Source organism: Anser brachyrhynchus (genome assembly GCF_964034855.1).
Source record: "Anser brachyrhynchus genome assembly, chromosome: 4".
NCBI classification, from domain to species: domain Eukaryota; kingdom Metazoa; phylum Chordata; class Aves; order Anseriformes; family Anatidae; genus Anser; species Anser brachyrhynchus.
Window position 1 is genome coordinate 1624178 of NC_137698.1, and position 21480 is coordinate 1645657.

At 38.6% G+C, this 21480-nt stretch overlaps 1 protein-coding gene across 9 annotated transcripts in view; it reads left to right on the forward strand.

Annotated features, from left to right (window-relative positions):
- The window catches only part of LOC308194825 (uncharacterized protein), a 96379-nt gene that overhangs the window by 30726 nt on the left and 44173 nt on the right, over window positions 1–21480 (forward strand). For 5 of the 9 annotated variants that reach the window (XR_013950893.1, XR_013950894.1, XR_013950895.1 and 2 more), the window contains exons 7-11: window positions 1409–1488; window positions 6427–6519; window positions 7203–7283; window positions 15520–15615; window positions 17204–17261. Coding sequence is in view for 3 of the 9 variants with exons in the window: in XM_080591279.1 (XP_080447405.1) it covers window positions 15520–15615; window positions 17204–17261; window positions 19392–19593 (356 nt within the window). In the remaining 6 variants the exon portion in view is untranslated. The other 4 variants (XR_013950898.1, XM_080591279.1, XM_080591280.1 and 1 more) reach the window with 4 other exon arrangements.

Sequence of the window (21480 nt, forward strand, 5' to 3'; positions counted from 1 at the left end):
CCATGCTTTCTCATTGTTATGAATTTCTGGAGTTCATACTTTCATACTCTGTATGTATCAGAGGCTCATGGGAGAGGGAAAAAAATCATTTGAAATGTGAAAAACAAGAAACATACTTCTTTATACCTTATCTTTGCAGATGTATCAAATTTTGTAATTACAAGATTCAGGAAAAATATTTTATATTTTCCCAAGGTACTAGCAAGCAATGAAGACAAAATATATAACCAGTATGGTTCTAAATAAGCACAGGTAAACGTACAGTCCTAGTTGATTCTCACCATGATCACACATCTTGGGGAAGAAAAGGTTCTATATTTTTGAAAATGAAATGGTTCTCAAGTAGTTTTCTGGTATGAGAACAGAAATCATTAAGAGTTTTTTTGTCATTTGGAGAAAGAGTCACTTTTAGGAGTCACTCTCTTTGGATCCTGTAGAAGGACTGCGAAGGATCCAGATACAAGCTAAATTTGAGAATTCAAAATGCAGAAACAAAAAAGTAACTAGAAATGAATAAGAAAAATGAAAACCCAAGTTAAAAAAAAAAAAAAGAATCAGTTTATATATGTACGTTCTAGCTGTTTGAGATCAAGCCCATAATATCTATTATTCGCAGAACTTTCCCAAACAACAGTTTACTTCTGTTAAAATGTCTCCAAAAATACACTTAGAATCAATGAATAATATAAAGGTACCTATGTAAATGTTAAATGATTTCTAGTCTCAGTTTAGCCACCTCATATATGCCTCTCCTACCAAAGGTGTGGAAGCTTTTTAGAGTGAAAATAACAGTCCTTCCTCCCTACTACCTTCCTGATTAAAGCATACACTGTGCCGCTCCTCTGCTGGCCTGAAAATGTTGTCCCAGAGGAGATGATCACTTTGCCTTCTCATTTCTGCTGTGCAAAAAGTTGAATACACAGGGGCATATACTAACAGCAGAGTAATGCCACAAGTCTTGGAAGAATGGTTGTTTTGTTTGTAATTTATTCATCAAAAAGGTCAGCTCAGACACATGACATCTGTTTTCCACCGTGGTTCCGATTTTACCAAATAATTTTGTATGCTGCTCAGCGTTTCAGTAGGAAGACAAGATTAATTACATGTTTCAGGAGACTTTCAAAAATAATCTGAAATACTGTTGCAGTTATGAGCACGTAGAAAAATCATTCCAGGTAAGATTCAGTTTGGTGTCTTATAGGGAGAAGCTTGGGAAGAGATACTGTGAAATGAGAAAACATCTAGTTTGAAGGAGAACCATTATGGGATAGGATGTACACAGTTATTAAGTTGGAGAATTGAGCCTTCAGTAGGAGAAGGATACAAAGTGGGCCTGTAGCCTGAAAATGTATTAGTTAATATTTATAATGTACATTCATCTTTCTCTATTTCCTGTCTATGTGCTTAGCATCAGTGTTGGCTGGACCCATATCAAGTGAAAACGATACAAGTCATTTATACAAAGCAAAGTGATTAATATCTATCGAGGTAATTGGAAGTTTTTTTCTTCGTTTACAGTGCTGCTTTATGTACAACATATATGCATGGTACATAAGGCACTCTACTAACAACACAGATAGATGTTTTATTGATCTCCTTCTGTTCCACTTCACTAACTGGAGCTATTTTCAGTGAGGCATAGCAGCAAGATAATGAAGTATGCATTTAATGCTAAGACTGCATGTAGTTTTCTGGAGAAGCAAGGTCTAATGAATTCAAAAAAATAGCAGGCTTCTAAAACTTATGGTGAAGAGAGGAAGATCATGAGAAAAAAAGAGGTAGCGAGGTTAAAATGATTTAAAGCACATTGGGGACCTAAAAAATGGCAAAGGCAAACTGTTCTCTGAAACTTGAAAACAAGAGTTGTCTGTTCTAACCCATATATATGCTTTTGAAAACATTCACCGAAACTAATTTTATGCACTGCGAAAATAAAGCAAGAAGAGAAAATTATTACGTAGAAATCATGAGAAAAAAGTGGCTTTTGTCTGTATATATTTTCAACATTTTTTTTTCTACTGACACTATGGGTTATATAAAAATACAACTCCTTGGTAAATATTGGAAATCAGAAATGCTTGAGCTGGCTTGAAACACCAAAAATGTAAGTATAATCTGATTCATTATTAAATAACAACTTTAGAGTTATATTTTCTATGTAGACAGAGTCACAGTTGGTATAACTCATATTAAAATAATTGAGAAAGCCATGTCTTTATGTACAAGAGTATACATGTTATCCAAATGAATTCAATTAATGCATATCAAGACTCAGTCTCTCAAACATTAGGAAGTGTCTGATATTAGCTATCTGAGAACATCTTTAATTTATCTCCACTTGTACTTTGGCAGTATTAATTACATGGCTGCATTATTTTTTTCCATATAAGGTATCATAAATACACTGTAATTTTACAATAAGTTCAAATGTACAAAGGGGAATTAAACTAGTTAAATGAGCAAGAGAATGAAAAGACAATTTTGAATGCTTTACTCAATAAGTGGCCTCATTCTAATATCTCAAAAGCAGCTGTTATATTTTTTATTTTTATTTAAAATCCATGAAAATGCATTAATTAAATTCATAGTACATACTGTATGACAAAGTGTTAACAAAACACTGTGAAGAGAAAGAAATCCATTAAACTGGACTCATGAAAATTACTAATAGTGAAATGAAATACATTGTAGTCCATTAATATCTTTATCGATGATCTGGATGAGGGGATTGAGTGCACACTCAGTAAGTTTGCAGATGACACCAAGTTAGGTGTGTGGGTCGATCTGCTTGAGGGTAGGAAGGCTCTGCAGGATGACCTGGATAGGCTGGACTGATGGGCTGAGGCCAACTGCATTAGGTTCAACAAGGCCAAGTGCTGGGTCCTGCACCTGGGGCGTAACAATCCCAAGCAGTGCTACAGGCTGGGAGATGAGTGGTTAGAAAGCTGCCTGGCCGAGAAGGACCTGGGAGTACTGGTTGCTAGTCGGCTGAATATGAGCCACCAGTGTGCTCAGGTGGCCAAGAAGGCCAACAGCATCCTGGCCTGTATAAGAAACAGTGTGGCCAGCAGGTCTAGGGAAGAGATTGTCCCCCCGTACTCGGCTCTGGTGAGGCCGCACCTCGAGTACTGTGTTCAGTTTTGGGCCCCTCGCTACAAGAAGGACATGGAGGTGCTCGAGAGAGTCCAGAGAAGGGCAACGAAGCTGGTGAGGGGTCTGGAGAACAAGTCTTACAAGGAGCGGCTGAGGGAGCTGGGATTGTTCAGCCTGGAGAAGAGGAGGCTCAGGGGCGACCTTATCGCACTTTACAGGTACCTTAAAGGAGGCTGTAGCAAGGTGGGGGTTGGTCTATTCTCCCACATGCCTGGTGACAGGACGAGGGGGAATGGGCTAAAGTTGCACCAGGGGAAGTTTAGGTTGGATATCAGGAAGAACGTCTTTATGGAAAGGGTTGTTAGGCATTGGAATGGGCTGCCCAGGGAGGTGGTTGAGTCACCATCCCTGGAGGTCTTTAAAAGACGTTTAGATGTAGAGCTTAGTGATATGGTTTAGTGGAGGACTTGTTAGTGTTAGGTCAGAGGTTGGACTAGATGACCTTGGAGGTCTCTTCCAACCTGGATGATTCTGTGATTCTGTGATTATTTCCCTCATTATCACATCATGGAAGCTGTGAATATAAATATGCCTAGAGAATCCCATCATTTTACAATTTATCAATTTCCGAGAAGAATTTTTATCTACATTTTACAGAAGTGTAGGTGCAAAGTTACTAGCCTGAAGTCCCACTGGAGCTAAGATATAAATCAAGATCTCCATGTTCCAGGTTAGTGTCTGGAGCATAAAACTTTAAAGGGACACTTTTAGTCTAAATTTGAGAGAAAATAAAGGCCTTATTGATTTTAAGGGCATCTGTTATATTTTAAATTCTTTATTGTACTATGCCATAATTTCAAAAATCCTTAAGAAAGATGGTGGTCTTAAAATTATATCTAAAGTCTGCTATATAGGATTTCTATGAAATGAATACAGTGGTGGAGTATTTACACCTACTGGGGTTATACTGGGCCTCAGACACAAGACAGTTAAGTCCAAGTCTAACATAATGAATAGTTCTGGTTAGGTTAGCTGAACTATATTTATGTTGAAAGTAAATACAGATTGAGATATTAAGTAGGAATGCTAGTTTCAAATTCTACTTATCCAATGTCATTCTCTAAACATTTTAAGTAGTATGATATTGTGAATTACTTATTTTAATTGCTTTCTTTGCAGTGACATTTATGTAGCTTTTTAGAGATTAGAAGATAATTAGTGAAGGGGTCTTATAAAAAGGACGGAGGAGGACTCTTTACTCAGGTAGATGATGATAGAACAAGGGGGAATAGTCTTAAACTAAGAGAGGATAGACTTAGATTAGACATTAGACATTTTGTTTGACAGCAAGCTGAACATGAGCCAGCAGGGTGCCTTGGCAAGCCAGGAGGGCCAACCATACCCTGGGGTGCATCAAGAACAACATTTCTAGTCGGTTGAGAGAAGTGATTGTCCCACTATACTCTGCACTGGTGCGGCCTCACCTTGAGTGCTGCATGCAGTTATGGGCACCACAGTATAAGAAAGACATAAAGCTTTAGAGAATGTCCAAAGGCAGGCAATGAAGATGGTAAAGAGTCTAGAGGGGAAGATGTATGAGGGGGATGATGGCTGAAATCACTTGGATTGTACAGCCTGGAGAAGAGGATACTGAGGAGAGACCTCATCATGGTCTCCAACTTCCTCACAAGGAGAGCGGAGGGGCAGGTGCTGAGCTCTTCTCTCTGGTGACCACCGATAAGACCCGAGGGAACAGATTGAAGCTATGATGGGAAGGTTCAGACTGGACATCGGGAAAAGGTTCTTCACCAAGAGGGTGGTCGAGCACTGGAACAGGCTCCCCAGGGAAGTGGTTGCAGCACTGAGCCTGCTGGAGTTCAAGAAGTGTTTGGACAGTGCTCTCAGACACATGACCTGCTTTTCTGGGTGGTCGTTTGGGGATCCTGGAGTTGGGCTCGATGATCCTTGTGGGTCTCTTCCAACTCAGATATTCTATGATTCTATGATCTTGACCCATTTGTGGCTCCAGCCATGAGGGTTCATACACTTCTGTGAACCTACCCAACTTTATTCAGAAGTGGACCATGCTGAAATTGCATATTTATTTACTTATTTATTTAGGAGTGGTCAGTGTCTCAAAGTTGTACTCCTCTAGCTATTCTTATTTCCTCAGCTAGAAACAAGAACACCAGGCAGATCTGTCTAGAAGAATGTACATAAGGTACTATTTCTTCCTAGTCATTTTTATCCACTGACAAATTTTGAAACTAATCTTACATAAATCTCTAATTACAGCTGACACCAATATTTAATTAGCTATTGAAGTATTTAGTCTTTGAAGATATGGAGCCGGCACCGGCGAGCCATTTAAATTGGGCACAGCACAAGAGGGATGTGGAGCTCTTGGAATGGGTCCAGAGGAGGGCCACTAAGATGATGAGAGGGCTGGAACACCTCTCCTATGCAGAAAGGTTGAGGAAACTGGGCTTGTTTAGCTTGGAGAAGAGAAGGCTCCGTGGAGACCTCATAGCAGCCTTCCAGTACTTGAAGGGAGTGCATAAACAGGAGGGGGAATGCTTGTCTATGTGTGTTGATGGTGATAGGACAAGGGGAAATGATTTTAAACTAAGACAGAGGAGATTTAGGTTATATATTAGGAGAAAGTTTTTCACTCAGAGGGTGGTGAGGCACTGGTTGCCCAGAGAGGTTATGGATGCCCCATCCCTGGAGGCATTCAAGGCCAGGCTGGATGCGGCTCTGGTCAGCCTGCTCTAGTGGTTGGCAACCCTGCCCAGAGCAGGCGGGTTGACACTAGATGATCCTTAAGGTCCTTTTCAATCCAGGCCATTCTATGATTCTGTGATACTTACTTTTGGTAGGCATTGTACTAAATGCATTTTTCAGTTTGTGACTATTTTTCATCAATATTCATATATGCGTTTATAAAAACAATGGTTCTTTTGAGAAACAAAAGTCATACTGAGAGAAGCTATTCGAAATAAATAAATAGTTTTAAATAAACACTTTAAATTTTGGAAAGTCAAAGGCAAAATTTATTCAGCATCTTCCTCATTATGACTCAGACAAAAAGGATGTCATCTGAGAGTGGGCTTGTACCCTAGAAATATATATCAGGCCTGCAGGTATCTGGCAAGAGAGGACGGCTGGAAAAAAAAACCTCTCATGGATGATTGTACTAGTGGGCTGCAGGCTTCTTTGAGACTGAGTGCTATTACAGCACTGAGTGGGCACAAATGAAAAGTTTCCACAGGAATAAATTCAGCATTTTTGAGACTGGAAAAGCGTTTGCCTGAAATCCTACTTTTCTTTTAGGATAATATAGATTAAAGACACCATGACATCTGGTCAAGGAAAAAAGTTGAGACCAATTACCTGAAATTCTTGTAACAGGAACTTTGAAAACTGGTAATAAAAGCATGGGAAAGAAATTTAACTGTGTAGGCTGTAAATATGTTTTCCAAATGCTTTTTTAAGCGTTGGATTTGGCACAAGAGTTGATGTAGTCTCATTGATGCATGGAAAAGTCAATAGTGTTTTCCTACTATTGGGTACTGTTCCTGGATTACTGGTGGAGGAATTTTCTTTAGTAGTTTACATGATTTGATAATAAGAAAAATTTGCTCTAAAACCTGTGTTCTGATAAAGCCTCTCATAGAATAATGTATAATATTCAATACCACGTCACTACTTCCAAGATTAAAACATGCCACTATTTTAATGGATACATGTTTTGAATGTATCCAAGTATTGTACTCTTAGGCTCTATTGTTTGTGATAAGAATACAGTAAAAAAGGAGCATGAGCTCTCATAGCAAAAATAAAATTGATTTCACTTATTATCTTGAGTGCCAAAATGAAGGAGAAGAAAAAAAAAAAAAGGCAGTAGTAAGCAGTGGAAATTACAGGTTTAAAACCTTTCCCATATTAATAGTTTAAATTATTTTGAGTAAAATTTTGATATAGATGGTTTATATGTTCAGACCATAGATTTTTCATCGTAAATGTCAGGATAATTATGTTTAAGAAAAAATAAAATAAATGCCTAGTTCTTGTTTCTTGAGACTTATTTTGTTTCAAATTTTCAAAAGGTACTGCTACTCTGAGCTGGTTCCCGGTGACCCATCAAAACCCTTTGGAAAACTGCAGGTTTTTTGATGGAGTTAACTAACGTAAGATCATTGGCTCTTAAGAAAATTACTTATATACTGCAAATTGTGGTTGAGTACTGCACCCTTTTGCATTTGTTTGTTTTGATTTTTCTTTATGCTAATGAGACTGATAGAGCTATCTGTTGAAGTGAAAAAGATATGGATTATTATTCTCTAGTATAAGCATGTACAAGATACCCTTGAAAATGCTAAGAGCCACATGGGTTTCTACCATGCGCAGAAAATACACCATTTGTATTTCGGGGGATTACAAATTCATAGTAGCCTCTGTGAGGCTACTATGTTCAAATCCTTTAGGTTTTGAATAACTGTTGTCTATTTTTGGAAAAGCACTGTTTTTCCTTTGTGATTATTGAATTTCTCCAGCCTCTCTGTTTTGGGCAATTACATGAACGTATAAACTGCAATAGTGATTCTGACTGCAGAAGTATGTATTTCAGTATAGCATCAGCCATAGTGCTCTTAACCAATTTATTTATTTATTTATTTCTCAGAAGCTGTACTGAAAATAGTAAAGGAAAACTGTAATTCATGGTGTAATCTATCTGAAGGGATGTTTCCCCTTAAATCTTAGTAACTGAATATTAGCTTGTATCTGCTTCAGAACAGCTGGTGGGTTTTTTTTTTGTTTGTTTGTTTGTTTTTATGCTTACTTTACAATAACTGAATAGTCCTGCTATCTATTACATAAATACCTACTCCTCCTGTAAATCTTGTGAGTTCATATTTGCTGACATAGCTTTCCATTCCCATTTAACTCCCACCATTTTGCCATGTAAAATCCTTTATACCCCAGGGTTTAGGTTTTCCTGCTATACCAACTATGTATGGCTATTATGTGTTTTGGTAATATCTTAAATACCAAGAGCAATTTGTGTCAGACATTGAACACCTTTGATGATTTTTACAGGAAAAAGCAGTGCTTATCACTAAGCTATTATGAAAATTACTTTAAAGGATGTGCCCTGCGAGATCCAGTGCCTTTGGTTCTCACAGAAAGTCACTAAAATGTATAAAGTAAACAAAAAATATGTATTTCAAGAAAGTACTGTGCCTCAGAATTACTGAGGTAATCATAGCATGAGGGAAGAATTTCTTTGTATTGAATCAAAATATTTTAAGTATATCTATGAAGAAAGAATGTATATTCCAATTAATGCTATGCAGTAATGAAGCAGCAGGTAAAACCTGCTACAGTAGCAACTGTAATTATTCCATAAATCAAAGAAAAAATACTCGAGATAGAATGCTTGTCAGGCATTTGACACAATCAGGCTACTTTAACTGCATTTTTCTTATCAACTGTACAATCCATGGGTGGTAATGGTTTCTAAGGAAGTGCAGATGCTTTTGAGATGTGTACTTTGCGTTTTTTTAATGTGTTGTGTAAATACTTGATTTACTAGTTAGTTAGTAATGATAAAAGGTGATTAAATAAAGGTGTTAGTTTGGTGTAATCAGCACAGCTGCTTATGCCTCCTTTTCAGATACCAATAATGTTTATTTCGTGACAAACCTATAAGGCATAATGGAGCTGCAGGGATTAGTTGGAGGATTCTGATCACAGGAGCTGCCTCACGAGCAGTTTCTTATCAAAAGGCAGCCAGAGGTAAAGAGCCAGAGCCTAGAAAGCAAGGCAGACACCCCTCCCTTGGGCTGCGCGTCAGGGAGGGGAGCTGCAATAGTCAGGCACTGTTGTCAGAATCCTGTAAGTGGGAAGGATGCCTTCCTTAAACAAGCAAAACCACTGCAGCATCCAAAGATGCTGCTTACCTCTCAGGAACATCAAGGCTATGTGTACGTATTTGAGGACAGGAGTTGACAAACGAGGAGGATGAATGATTCCACAACATGGTGAAAACGCTGAACATCAGCAGTAGGAAACAAGTCAGTATCAGTCAGCCAACTATTATCTGAAGACTTGCAGGGTTGGTTGTTTTTTGTTGTTGTTGCTTTTGGTTTTTACTTTTTTCTTTTTTCTCTCTCTCTCTCTCTCTCTCTTTTTTTTTTCTTTCTTTTTCCCTCTGGGAGAAGTTGGCTATTTTGTGCTCAGAACCCCTAGCTTGAATTTTCAAGTTTAATGGATTAGATTTGTCCGGTTGCAGTGCCCTGCAGATAAAAGAACTCATTCAGCCAGCCCCATCTCCAATAATTAGTACCTGACCTTCATAAATATCTGATTTTATCAATGCTTTTGTTACTATAAATGGATGAAGTCATAAGCTTCTCTGGGTGTAGGCTAAAAGTGAACTACTAATATTTACTGGACATGATGTAAAGCAGGGCTCTTTAGAGATAGTGAGCAGGAATCAATATTAAGGAAATAATTGTAAAATTTTGAATATTTTCTGCTCTGATAAATATATTGATTGTTTTGGGCTCTTCTGAGTGGAAGCACAGCCTTGTAATTCTACTAGCACAAGAGTGAAAATACAAAGATCTGCTTTTAAACCCACTCTTGTATAAAACAGTGACAATACCTGTAACCTCATATATTTGCTTGAAGCTTTCCCTGTATACTCAGTCCCAGTGTCTTTAGATCCTTACAGTCTAATTTCAGTTAATGTTCATCATTTACATGCAGAAATAAATATATCCTGGAGACACACATTTCTCCCGTCCGTAACAAATATATGTATTTATAGTTAATAGAGTTGGGATTAGAATATCTCTGCTTTTTGATCAATATTTCTACCTCTCACTTGTCCAGGTACATGAGATTTTTCCCTATTACAGTCAATGCAACTAGTTTTTTACTCTTTGAGAAAAGTGCCAATTATTTCTATTCTGAGAAAACTCCCAAATGAGCTGCTTCTCTGGCCCCCAAGGCCAAGATGATCACCATTCTCACTGATCCATCAGATCAGTTTTCCACTGGTATCAGGTATAATGATGTAGTCTCTTGTTACTACCATTCACTGTAGTTTGTTTCCCTGTGTTGAACTATCAAAAAGTGCAGTGTGACACTTACCATGCTATATCTAAAACAGTCACATTTGTTAGTGTTACCCACTGAATACGTTCAACAGGGTTTTGGTACTGCACAACACTCCCAACAATACACTAGGTTTTAAAAGTAAAAATTCCAGCAGCAGGATCCAGCAGCCTTGAAACGCAGCTTCCCTGATGTGGTTGCAGCAGGACTGCATATCCCAGGGGAGAATCAGATACTGCAGAAGGGATGCCTTGAGCCGGAGTGGTACAGTAGTCACACAGGAAGATGGCTATCTTACTTTACCTGTCTTCACATGAGAAACAGAGGGCTAGATCCTGTAAGTTTATTGAAAGTCCAGCTTTCCAAATTCACCCTCGATGCTGGGCTTTTTTTTTTTTTTGTCCACATATAGATTAAATTAACTACACATAAAACAATTCACATTTAATGTTCATGTCCATCTATTGTAACTCCTCCTGGTGCATACCAGTGGCTTTCTATTGAATCCTCAGATCAACAAATGAGGTTTCTTTCTCTTGTGCCTTCTAGAACCTGATCTTGTATAGTATTCCTCTCCTTCTACTGACTAGAAGAGGAGACAAAGGTCCCAAATAAAAGGGTGGGTTGTCTTCCTGGCATTTGACAGTCTGTATGACCATAGCTGATGGTGGATGTGTGAAGTAGCTCTGGTAAAACCTGCTCTTAGAAAGTCTGATCAATGCATACAATTGCTTTCTTGCATATGTGCGCACACACACACATTTTTTATTTTTTTTTGTGATGTTAGAGACTTTATCAGATTTAAGAAGCAGCTGAAAGAATTTGTGTTTTGAGGAGGTTTATTTTATTCCCACGTCTGTTTTACCCTTTTCACTAGATACTTTCTTTTTTTTGTTGTTTGTTTGTTTGTTTTTTCTTTCCATTTTAAAAGCACTTTCTGATTATAATAGAATTTTATGAAAGGGTTTGGAGAAAACATAAGTGGTGATGAAGTAGGGAAACTTGTAAAATTCAGATTTTGAAAGAAAATAGTTTTTTTAGAATGATTTAAAAATGGATAGAAAAGAAAATCATCCTGGTACACAAATGCACTGCTATAGGAAAAACAGGTTATTTTATTCAAAGTAATTTTATAATAAGGTAGATAAATATAAAATCTGTTATAGACCACTTGTCAGACAGACAGACTTTCTCAATTCATTTGTTGACATAGCCTACATAGCCCTTCCCTCCCCCCCCCCAAGGACCTCACACAAGCCTAATTAAAATCCAAGGTGTAACTACAGTAGTTGGTATAATACATTCACCTGCTAGTTTCTATCAAAGTGTATACTGGGTAGAAGATTTGAGACAAAAAGACATGAACAAATTTCAGCTAGCAGGAAATTTTGGAACTTTACAGATCAGAAATGTCTGCATACCAGCATTTTGTGGTGGTGCTTGCATAGCTGGCAATGTTTGTATAGCTTACAGGTGCGAACCCTTGTTTAAATGCGTATTCTCTGAACTGTGTATTTTGAAAGTCTGTCAGAAAATCGGCCCTCTTAACACATCATTTTAAAATCCGTACTCAGCCTTCGATATTGCTTAAATCTCAGAGGGACTTAAACTTCTGCTTAAATGCCGTTCTTAAGAGAAATTTTCCTGAGGAAGTCATTTTCTAAAATATGGCCTATAAAGGCTCTGCAAAACAGCAAAGCATCTTTGTCTTCCTGTTTCAAGAACCTCAGATCAATTATAAAAAATACCAATTTTTAAAAGTTCTTCAGATTGAGCTATTTTTCTGTCACGCATGTGGTTGTCAGTCTCATTTCCAGCTGGCAGTTTGAAAACCAACCTGCCAAAGCAGCTATTTTGTCATAAATTTAACTTGACAGCTTCTCTGCAGGGCTTTCAATTAGGGTCTTAAAAAAAAAAAAAAAATCAGAAAGATTGAAAGTGTCAGTCCAAATGTGATGAGCAAATGCTATTTTATGGGAGACCTATATATACTTCTTTTTGTTAGACTCCATGATTATCAGGAACCTGCAATGCCAAGTGTTGAATAAAAAGCTGTGTGTAAAACAAAACAAAAAAAAAAAACATAAACATGAGCAAAAATAAACTAATTACAGTGACATAAAAATGCCTCCACGTTCCCACTGGTAATGCGGACGCGGTTTTGCCATCGTAGCAGATTTGTGCACTGGGTGTCATGCAGCACAAGCAGCCTGTTGGCATTTCCTGCAGAGCTGAGGGATGCAGACACAATGTAGGGGAGTGAATCTGTGTAGCTACTCATAATCAGGTTTCTTTCACTTAAAGTTTTGTACACGTGATGGAGAAAATTTTAAGGAATACTAGTTTCAATTGTTGGTTGCTGAAAGCTTTTATTATGAAGCGAGGGAAGCCCGTGTGCCTAGAAAGGGGTGAAAACCTCAGCTGTGACTAAAGCTTTCTGTGCCTCAAGTGTAAGCTGTTCAACAGTGCTGGCAGGACAATTTGGTCGGCTTGTCATAGCTGCAGCCCCTGGCAGCTCTCCTCCTGTGACTGCCTCCCAGGAAACCCTCCCTGGTTTTAAGTCACAGGCGATCATGTCTGGCCCTGGATCAGGATTGCCACCACTGCCTGTCTTGGTAAATTTTATCACCTGGGCTCCGGAACTGAGGGTTTTCTTGTGAAGTGGAAAGAAAAGTTATAATTAAATATCCAACTTGCAAAATGGTAAAAATAACCTTGAAGCAGTCACTAAATCTAAATTGATTCATCATTTTCTGCCTGAATCTTCAGAAAGCCTTAAATGACACGCTTGGCAGGCGTGAATGGGAATGCACGAGCCCTTGTGTCTGGCTGAATGGAGGCCAGTTTCTGAAACCTCATTGACTTTAGATTCATCACTGAAGTATGGAACTGGAGAACTGATGAAAACCTTAGGACAGGGACAAATGGTGAACGTACAAAGGAAGCCAAACAGCACTCCGCAGTGCGCACACCACACACTCTTTGGCTACATACCACACTGCCATTCCTCATCCACTTGCTTTCTTTCACCCATAGTACAGTTGTAACTGTGGCAGCTTAACCAGCTACGTGCTAAATTGGTTAAAGACACTCTTTTCTTTCTATTGCTATTAACTATAGGCGGGCAGCAACTGAGAAGCGATGTAATTACAGAAATGGCTGAAGTTCAAAAGTTTGTTGGAATTTCTCTACATTGTAATTATGCCGGAGTCTTGGTGAGAGTTATGTGATGAGTATTTTGCCGAAAAAGGATTTTTAGCAAAAAGTTTTTACACACCATTCAGGATGGAATGATTTGAGGGGGGCTGAAACTGATGGTAACTTACAACCAGCAGATCCTTATTTTTTGTGGTAGAGAGAGTTATTATGGAAATGTACTTATAAGCTCTCCACTGCTCTACACTTGTAAGGTCTACTTCACCCAGCCACCCCAGCCATGCTTTTCCATCCTCATTAACTTAGGCCTTGAGCCAGTTAAGAATGCCTTAAAAAGCTCCCTTGAGTTGCTCTCTGGAACAGACAAAGCCAATTACAAATGCTGTTCAACAGCTTTGACACCCTCATATTAAGCAAGCGTGTGCCTGAAGAGAGGAAAAGGCTCTCCGTTAGCATTTTCCACTGTTATTCCCAAGTGAGTTTGGCACATTTCAGGGTGAAACAGCCCTTCCATTAGTAACGTGTCAGCACTCAGAGGCGCTTCATGAAATCTGTAGCTCAGTGCAACGGAAGCATATTTTTTACTTTTAGAAAGTGCTCTTATCTGCTTTAGTGTTAGCAAGTCAGTCTCTCTTTTCTTCATCAGTATGGACTTGCTTCTCATTAAAAATATATAAATAAAGGGTTGTGCCTGTCCACAGGTGTCTCCCCTCCCCTCTGTCTGACAAGATGAAAGCTTACAGCTAGATGATATGATTTCTGTAATAATACTCTATTTGCTTTCTCACTGCTGGTATTCTGAGGATCTAAAAAGAAAAACGCCGAATGAGAAAACTGACGGATGCACCATGAATTTTGCTAAAAAGTGCTTTGTTAAGCCATGCATAAATACCTATTGTACATCTATCTGAAGGATGGGTGTGAGATAGCACAGTAACACTACTATCAGATTGCCATTTTGGATTCAGTTAACTTGTGTTAAAGTTTTTCTGCTGTTCCATACCTCATCTTCAGCTGTTCATCACCCTTTCCCTGAAATTACCAGCCTCTCAGATCTGTCAGTGTAACTGCATGTGTAGTTTCCCCATAAGCCAGTTTTGCTAAAATGAGCTGTGTTAGATAACCCCTACTATTAGAAGTGTTTTAGCTGTTGGATTCATTTAGACAGAACTGGGTTAGAAGCAATTACACGTGCCATTAATTGACAGTTTGGAGAAGTCTGTAACCTCCAGTAGGGGTGAAACGGGCAGTGGGGTCATCAGAAAGAAGAGCAATAACCTCTTAATGTGACACAGTTGCTGCCCAAGTAGCCTTACTTAGCATCAAGGACCCCATGTGGGCAGTAGCATTTGTTAATACTGAGAAACTAATGTAACTATGATACCTGGAAAATGGACAGACAGGGTTACTCTTCTACCTGCAACTTCTTAAAAGTGGCAGGATCAGACTTGCAGTTAAGCTCATGACTTTCTGTTATGTTAGGAAAACAGTTTTTTGTCAATCCAAGCCTTGATTCTGGAGCAGTCAATGGCTGAACCCACAGCAGGTTACCTTCTTGCTCATTAGAGAAAATAGTTGTCATGAGGGTTTTACTAAATACTAAAAGTATGGGTGTCAACTAAAATGAGGTGAATTGCAGCTGGCCACAGCATACTGTACATGTGAAACTTTGACTGAGTGTGTGTGTGACAGTAAGATTGGAAGAGGTGTCATAAATGATGCATTTTCCCCCATTCCTAACAACCTATTAGTATGTGAACTAAAAAGTGTCCTTATTTCCACGTATGACATTATTTTCAAATTTGACCATAGGAAGGGGTTTTGGTGTCATCTGGTAGAAGAAAAAAAATCACGGAAGAGTGTGAAGACTGAAAATATTTATTGATGAACCGAGAGATAATCTTTAAAAAAAAAAAAAAAAGTTTTAAACTTCAGTATTTAGGGCATTGGAGCATTAATGTAGACTGAGGATACTATTATAGATGCAATTAGTCTAGCAAAAGTCTGAATGTATTTTAAAAATAAACCTGATTTTTAATGCAAGGTTGTACTTGCACTTTTAACTTGATGAAGTTTTAATGAACAGTTACATGAAGGTGAATATTTTTCCTAATTACATTTTTTTTTTTTTTTTAATTTTGTCAGTCAGATCCTTTTCATCAAGCTATGACAGAGCTGTCCAAGCTGCTGCACAGATGAGGGCAATCTCCCCCATCCTGGCTGAGACAGGAGCTACAGAAGGTGAGATGGCATTGAACATGGGAAGTAAATGAAGTGCTCCTGTCACATGTGAAACTCATACAGCCTAAAAATAAATATAAAACTGAAAACTAAATCATTAGGTGCAGACACTTGGAAGCATATTACCATTTCCTTGTTTACTTAGGCTCTTGTATAAGTAGTTTAGTTGCAGTAAACTTCTCTCAAGGGAATAAATCACTGAAGAAAAAAAAAAACACACACACAAAAAAAACACCTCTTTCTCAAACACTGTATTTAGTGAGGTAAAAAGAGCTGACCTTAAAGGAACTGCACTGAAACCTTGTCTTAGACTTACTGAGCGGAACACCTGGCTGTGTGATCCACTGACAAGCAGCATTTTGGGGTGTATGCTGAAATGTATATGCTTTAGTGGGTTCAGGAACTATTTCTTGGTCTGACAGCAGTAGAAGAATTAAAAAATAATACTAATCAAAATATCAAAAAAAAAAGCTACTTTTGGGAGGGCTGAGTTTGTTTGTACTTCTGTGTATTACATTTTGTAGATGGGTCTGAGTTCTGTGAACAGATGTGTTTTTATAAACCTAAATAAACAACCAAGAGAGCACATAAACACCTGGGATGGTTAGCAGATGGGTGGTCATCTGTTTGAGCCTTCAATTGCATTTTCCTCTATAATTAGTTGTCTAATTGCTTTTCCAGAGTTGCAGCTAATTTATTTACACATGTAATTAATTATACTTAAAAAAATAATAAAAAACAACCATTTTCAGTTGTTTGTTCTTTTTTCTTCATTTGCGGAATGTCAGACTATCACACTACTGAACTGTTATCAGTTTTTTCTATGGACAACTTTATGACTCCATTCTGGTTATGTCTGTAGAAGGATATATGATACCTAATTGTTTCTCAGGCTAAATAAGGAAATACAGGAACTCAATTGTAACTAAGTTAAATATTGCGAGCAGTAGTAGGCAGGGCAGGAATACTTTGAGAGCATGGCTAAGGACAGTAATGGGAAGTGTTAGCTAGCCATGATTTTTATTATTTATTATATTATTTTTTAATCTAGAAATGGTCCCATTGACTATTAACAGTGCCTTTCTGAAAGCTGAATTTGAAGAGGGAGCTTAGCCTTACTAACTATGTGAGATGCTTGGCAGACTTCTGTTGGTGGGCAAAATTTTGACATTCACTTCTGAGAGAATTCTGCTGTTACAACATGTTTAAAGAGCTGTTTTACCAATGTGCCTTTCTCTGCCATGTGTGGGGTAGACAACAGTGGCTGCGGGACTGTGGCTGTGTGATGGGGTTGTCACTCCTTGCCTGGTCCCCAGGCACACACACTTGTGTTTCTGAAGCCATGGCCACTTGGGCCTCTGGTCGAGCTGCTGTTTGAACTCTTCTGGAGTCTTCAGCTCTCAGCTGTATTTAAAGCTCTGTTTGTGCTCAACTCCAGCATCCCTGTGTCTGTGCCGTTTCCTGCTTCCTACCTATTCCAAAATCTGGATATCACTCATTATACACTCCCCACATTTGCTCCTATTTCCTCTTTTGTCAGTGACCTGTGAAGCCACCACAAATCCCACCTTTCCCTTCCTTTTTTTAGGATATACAGTCCTGTGGCCAGCACTTCCAACTGTACCAGGACAAAGGAGAGAGGCTGGGTAAGCTGCTATGCTGTTACTCAAGCTGCACAGTAAAATAAAAGGCAAATAAAAGAAAAACATCACTAACAATTCTTGCTAGTCTGTCCAAACACGTTGATGTTTTATTGTGGTCATACTCAACTCTTGGATTCAAAGTCAGTATCAAAAAAATCAGACGTATTGAACAAAAGCAAAGAGAAACTTCGTCAAAAAAACCTCTTTGAATAGATAGTGGGAGTTTCATAGGGCACCTCTACATGGATCTGTGTGATGCTGTGTCAAGTAGTTCGAGCCCAGAAAGCGACACAACCCTTTCAGATCCTTAGGGATCCATGCCAGAGACAGTGCTCCTTCTGCAGGAGAGCTAAAAAAAAAAAGTTCAGAAATAAAACTGACAGGATTAACTCACTGAACTATTAAAAATGAGAACTGAAACACCACCCAGTTACTCTCCTAGACCTCTCGAAATAAAGAGTACTTTAAACATTGTAATGCCAGTTCATTGCTCATTAATTCTGTAACTTTAATGACACACTAAGAGTGAACAGGGATATTTTGCAGTGCTTAGCAGACATATCAGAGGATCAACACTTGCAGACTGTGAGTTTGTTAATTATAGTATAGTTATTTTTACAGTTAATTTTCTGTAGTTTTAAAATGCGATACCTATATAAAATTAAATAACTTAATATAAAATCAAGATTTTACATTCTTTTAAACGCTGTTTAATGATAGTTAAGAGTTAACTCGGAAGGCTGTTATTATCTATAGATATATCCCATTAACCCCTGAAGACTGCTAAATCATTAGTTTCCCTAATATGTTGCAATAGTTGGATGAAAACTGCCACAAGGACAGAAGCAAAAAGGAGAACCTTTAGGAACTTTAAGAACTTGGGATGGATTGTGTTACATACTTAATTCACAGTGACAATGGCAAATAACATTTCATTAGAGAAAATATAACTAGATTTCAGCACCCCCCCCAAAAAAAAAAAACCACCCAGAAAAAAAAAAAACAACCACTGCCAACAACAATAACTTGTGTTAATTTCTAGAAAAATTACCACATTAGAAAAGCCACACCAATTAGAAAAAAAAGGAATAAAAGGAGGAAACAACAGAATAAGGTGGCTAAAAAGAGATACCGACTTTCCAAACTCTGAAACAGCCCCCAGCTAACCAGTGAAATGATAATAAATATGCTATATACTTATTTCAGTGCTATGGAAAAGACAGCTGGATTCATTTGGCCAAACCCAGATGTCTAGTGCCAAGGGAGATGCTCTGCAGTAGTAGATCAGTGGGCTGCCACTTAGGGGGCAGGATGGGCTTTTGGTCTTGGGTACCAACCCCAGGGACTCTGCCCCTGGCAGGGCTGGGGCATGTGATTTGGGAAGGGAGTCCAGCTCCAGGCAGAGCTGGCAACCTCCTCCTGTCACTTGCAGAGGCAGAAGCCTGCCAGGACAAGAGGTGATCCAAGGTCATTTTGTTTGATTATCTGTATACCTGTAACCAGCAGTAGGTCATGTTAAAGCAAGTACACTGCAGTAAGCAGCTGTGATTCACATAGATAAAATGCTGAATGAATATTCTGCAGAAATTTCTGCTCTTGATTAATTCAAGCTGCTTACACAGAGTTAGTTGTGAAATCAAATGAAAGAAGTTGATTCTGTCCTGAACTTTTACCTGCAGCCATTTGGTGATGATAGCTAATACTCATTACTCAAGGTAAAACTCATTGTATTGCTTCATTTCTGTCATTATAGTGAAATACTACTTTGCTTCAGATCTGAAGGGTGACATCATTTTATCTTCTGTATGACAGATTTTCTTCTGCATGTAGCTGCTTCCTTATGCCATTCACCATTAAGCTTTGTGTATTTTTTTTTCTCTTTCTCTTTTCTCTTTTTTAACTAGTTATTTAATGTGGTCGTCCAGTTTATTGTAAATGACCTATACAATATATGTAAATTACCTTCTGCAGTTAGTAAGCTTATTTTATATACCAACTTAAGGTATTGTGAAACATCACACTTAAAATAGGGCTGGCAATTTTCAGGGTATTAATCTGTTACCACAATAGAATAAATCTGAAAATGTTTGATAGGATAAAACTTTGTTCTTTCATCCCATTTCCAACTATAAGATTTCAAAATGCTCTCAGCTACGGCTGCTTTCAGCATGGACTCCCAGGCATCTTCATTCCAATCTCTGAGGTGGGGGAACCACAGGAGTGCAGAGAAGAACTGTCTGAAGCCACTGAAAAACGTCTGATGAAACACGGTGTAGAATTTTCTGAGCTTAATGATAAAAGGGTTTTCCTCACTAAAGGCAACTGTCGGGACTGACAAGGGGGGCAGAGGGATAGGAAAAGTTCATGGATGTGGGATGTAGGCATGTGGGTGTTTAACTGACAGAAAGTCTAAATTCTGTAACCAGACTCCTATGAAGACATATTTAGTGTATTTAAACCTTGTAATAGTTCCAAAAATGTTTAAACTACCAAATTAAAAAAGAAGACAAACCTTTAGAAAACTTTTTTTTTTTTTTTTTTTTTCCTCTCCCTATATTATTTCAGCTTCCAGAGGTTTAAGTAGAGAATATGGGACAGGTTGAGGGGGATGAGAGAATTCAGCCATGTTTTAAGTATCTGTTACTTTGAAGATGTAGCCCCCACTTTGTGTCTGCCTAATGCAATTCACAGTAGGAAGATAGACATTTTGCCTGCACCATAATGGCTTCTGAAAAGGCAGATACCTTGGGCTGTCTTGCATTATTTTTATTTTATAATTAATCATTAGCTGATGCCGTTTATAAAATAAAAATCAGGCACAGCAGCTGAGTTATTCGCCTTTGAAAAGTTGTTACTATGCACACAACATGCCTTTCTTCTTGTCACTAATAATATCACAAAGGTGTAAGGAGGGAAAATGCTACACTGACATTGTGTCATGTCCAGTACAAATGAAGGTGCCATAAACACTGGAAAAACATATGAATAGGAAGAGCTTCATTGACAAATACTTCCAATGGGCCATCACAAATGATGATATTGAATCCATCGTTTGTATGCAAGGATAGAGGCTTAGCAAACATTTCAATACAACTGTCTAGCCATGTTTTGAATTTGTTTCTCCTTACAAGTCATCTATTTACCTCCACATTTTTCTTATTTTTTCTTCCTCAAAGAACAATGGAAAAAGAGAAAGAACTCATTAGTGGATAAATATCTGTAGCAAGACCTGAGCCACTAAAAGTATCTGCCCCAATATTGTCAGTGCCCATTTTGACCCAGTAAATATATGTGAAACCATACTGTGCATGAGAGTTGATGCAAGTTCTGCCTCGATTAACTATGCTGACCCTAAGAGAAATATTAGCATTTAAAATGCATGGGAGAGACACTAATCTGAAATCCGAACCGTATAACAATGTATGAGCTCCCACTGAAGTCAGATCACAGTCCATTACATTCAGTAAGCTGTCCCCAAAGATGGCCAGGAGTTGGGTGAAGAGAAGCTGACAATTTGGGTAGTCATCCTATAGAGGATGACTATGCAACTGAATCCTTTGGGATTCAGGAAGGAAGCTTTTGAGGTAGACAGAGCAGAAAAAAATGATGCAGATGGGTCACAGGATTTGGGAGCCTGCATAAAGGAGATGGTCTGTACTCCAAAAGGTGAAGGTCAGCAAGATGCTGAGTGCAAGGTGCTATGCAAGGCTTTAGGAGTTATTCCCTCCCTAGGGTCTTTTTCTGCTGTTTTCAAACATACGTGGTATGGACACCTACCCCACTTCTAGCTCCCTTCTTCTGCATGGGTGACTGCCACCCTCACTGCCAGGCAGGGGTGAGCTCCCTCCGCCATCCTCCCTCTCCCCCAGGAGGCCCCTCTGCCTTCTTGTTCTTTGTCTGCTGCTCAGGGCAGGGGATGTGGCCAAGCTGCTCTCATTCCTGGGGGTGCAAGAAGAGATTGGGGAACCACAAAGTGGCATTTTGCGTCCCTGCTTTGCCATGTGCTGGCAAGGTATTGATCTCTTCCTTGCTTGTCTGGTCCTTGGTGTATTATGACTTATTCTCAAGTGTTTCTTTTAGATGAGTGACACACAAATGAGTGTTTGTGATTGACAGAGCAGCAGACGGAACTCAAATAATTTATTATTATCTGTTTGCACACACACACAAAATCCTGAAAGCGTGTCTGTTAAACTTCAAAATAGCCTAGCCTATGTCTCTG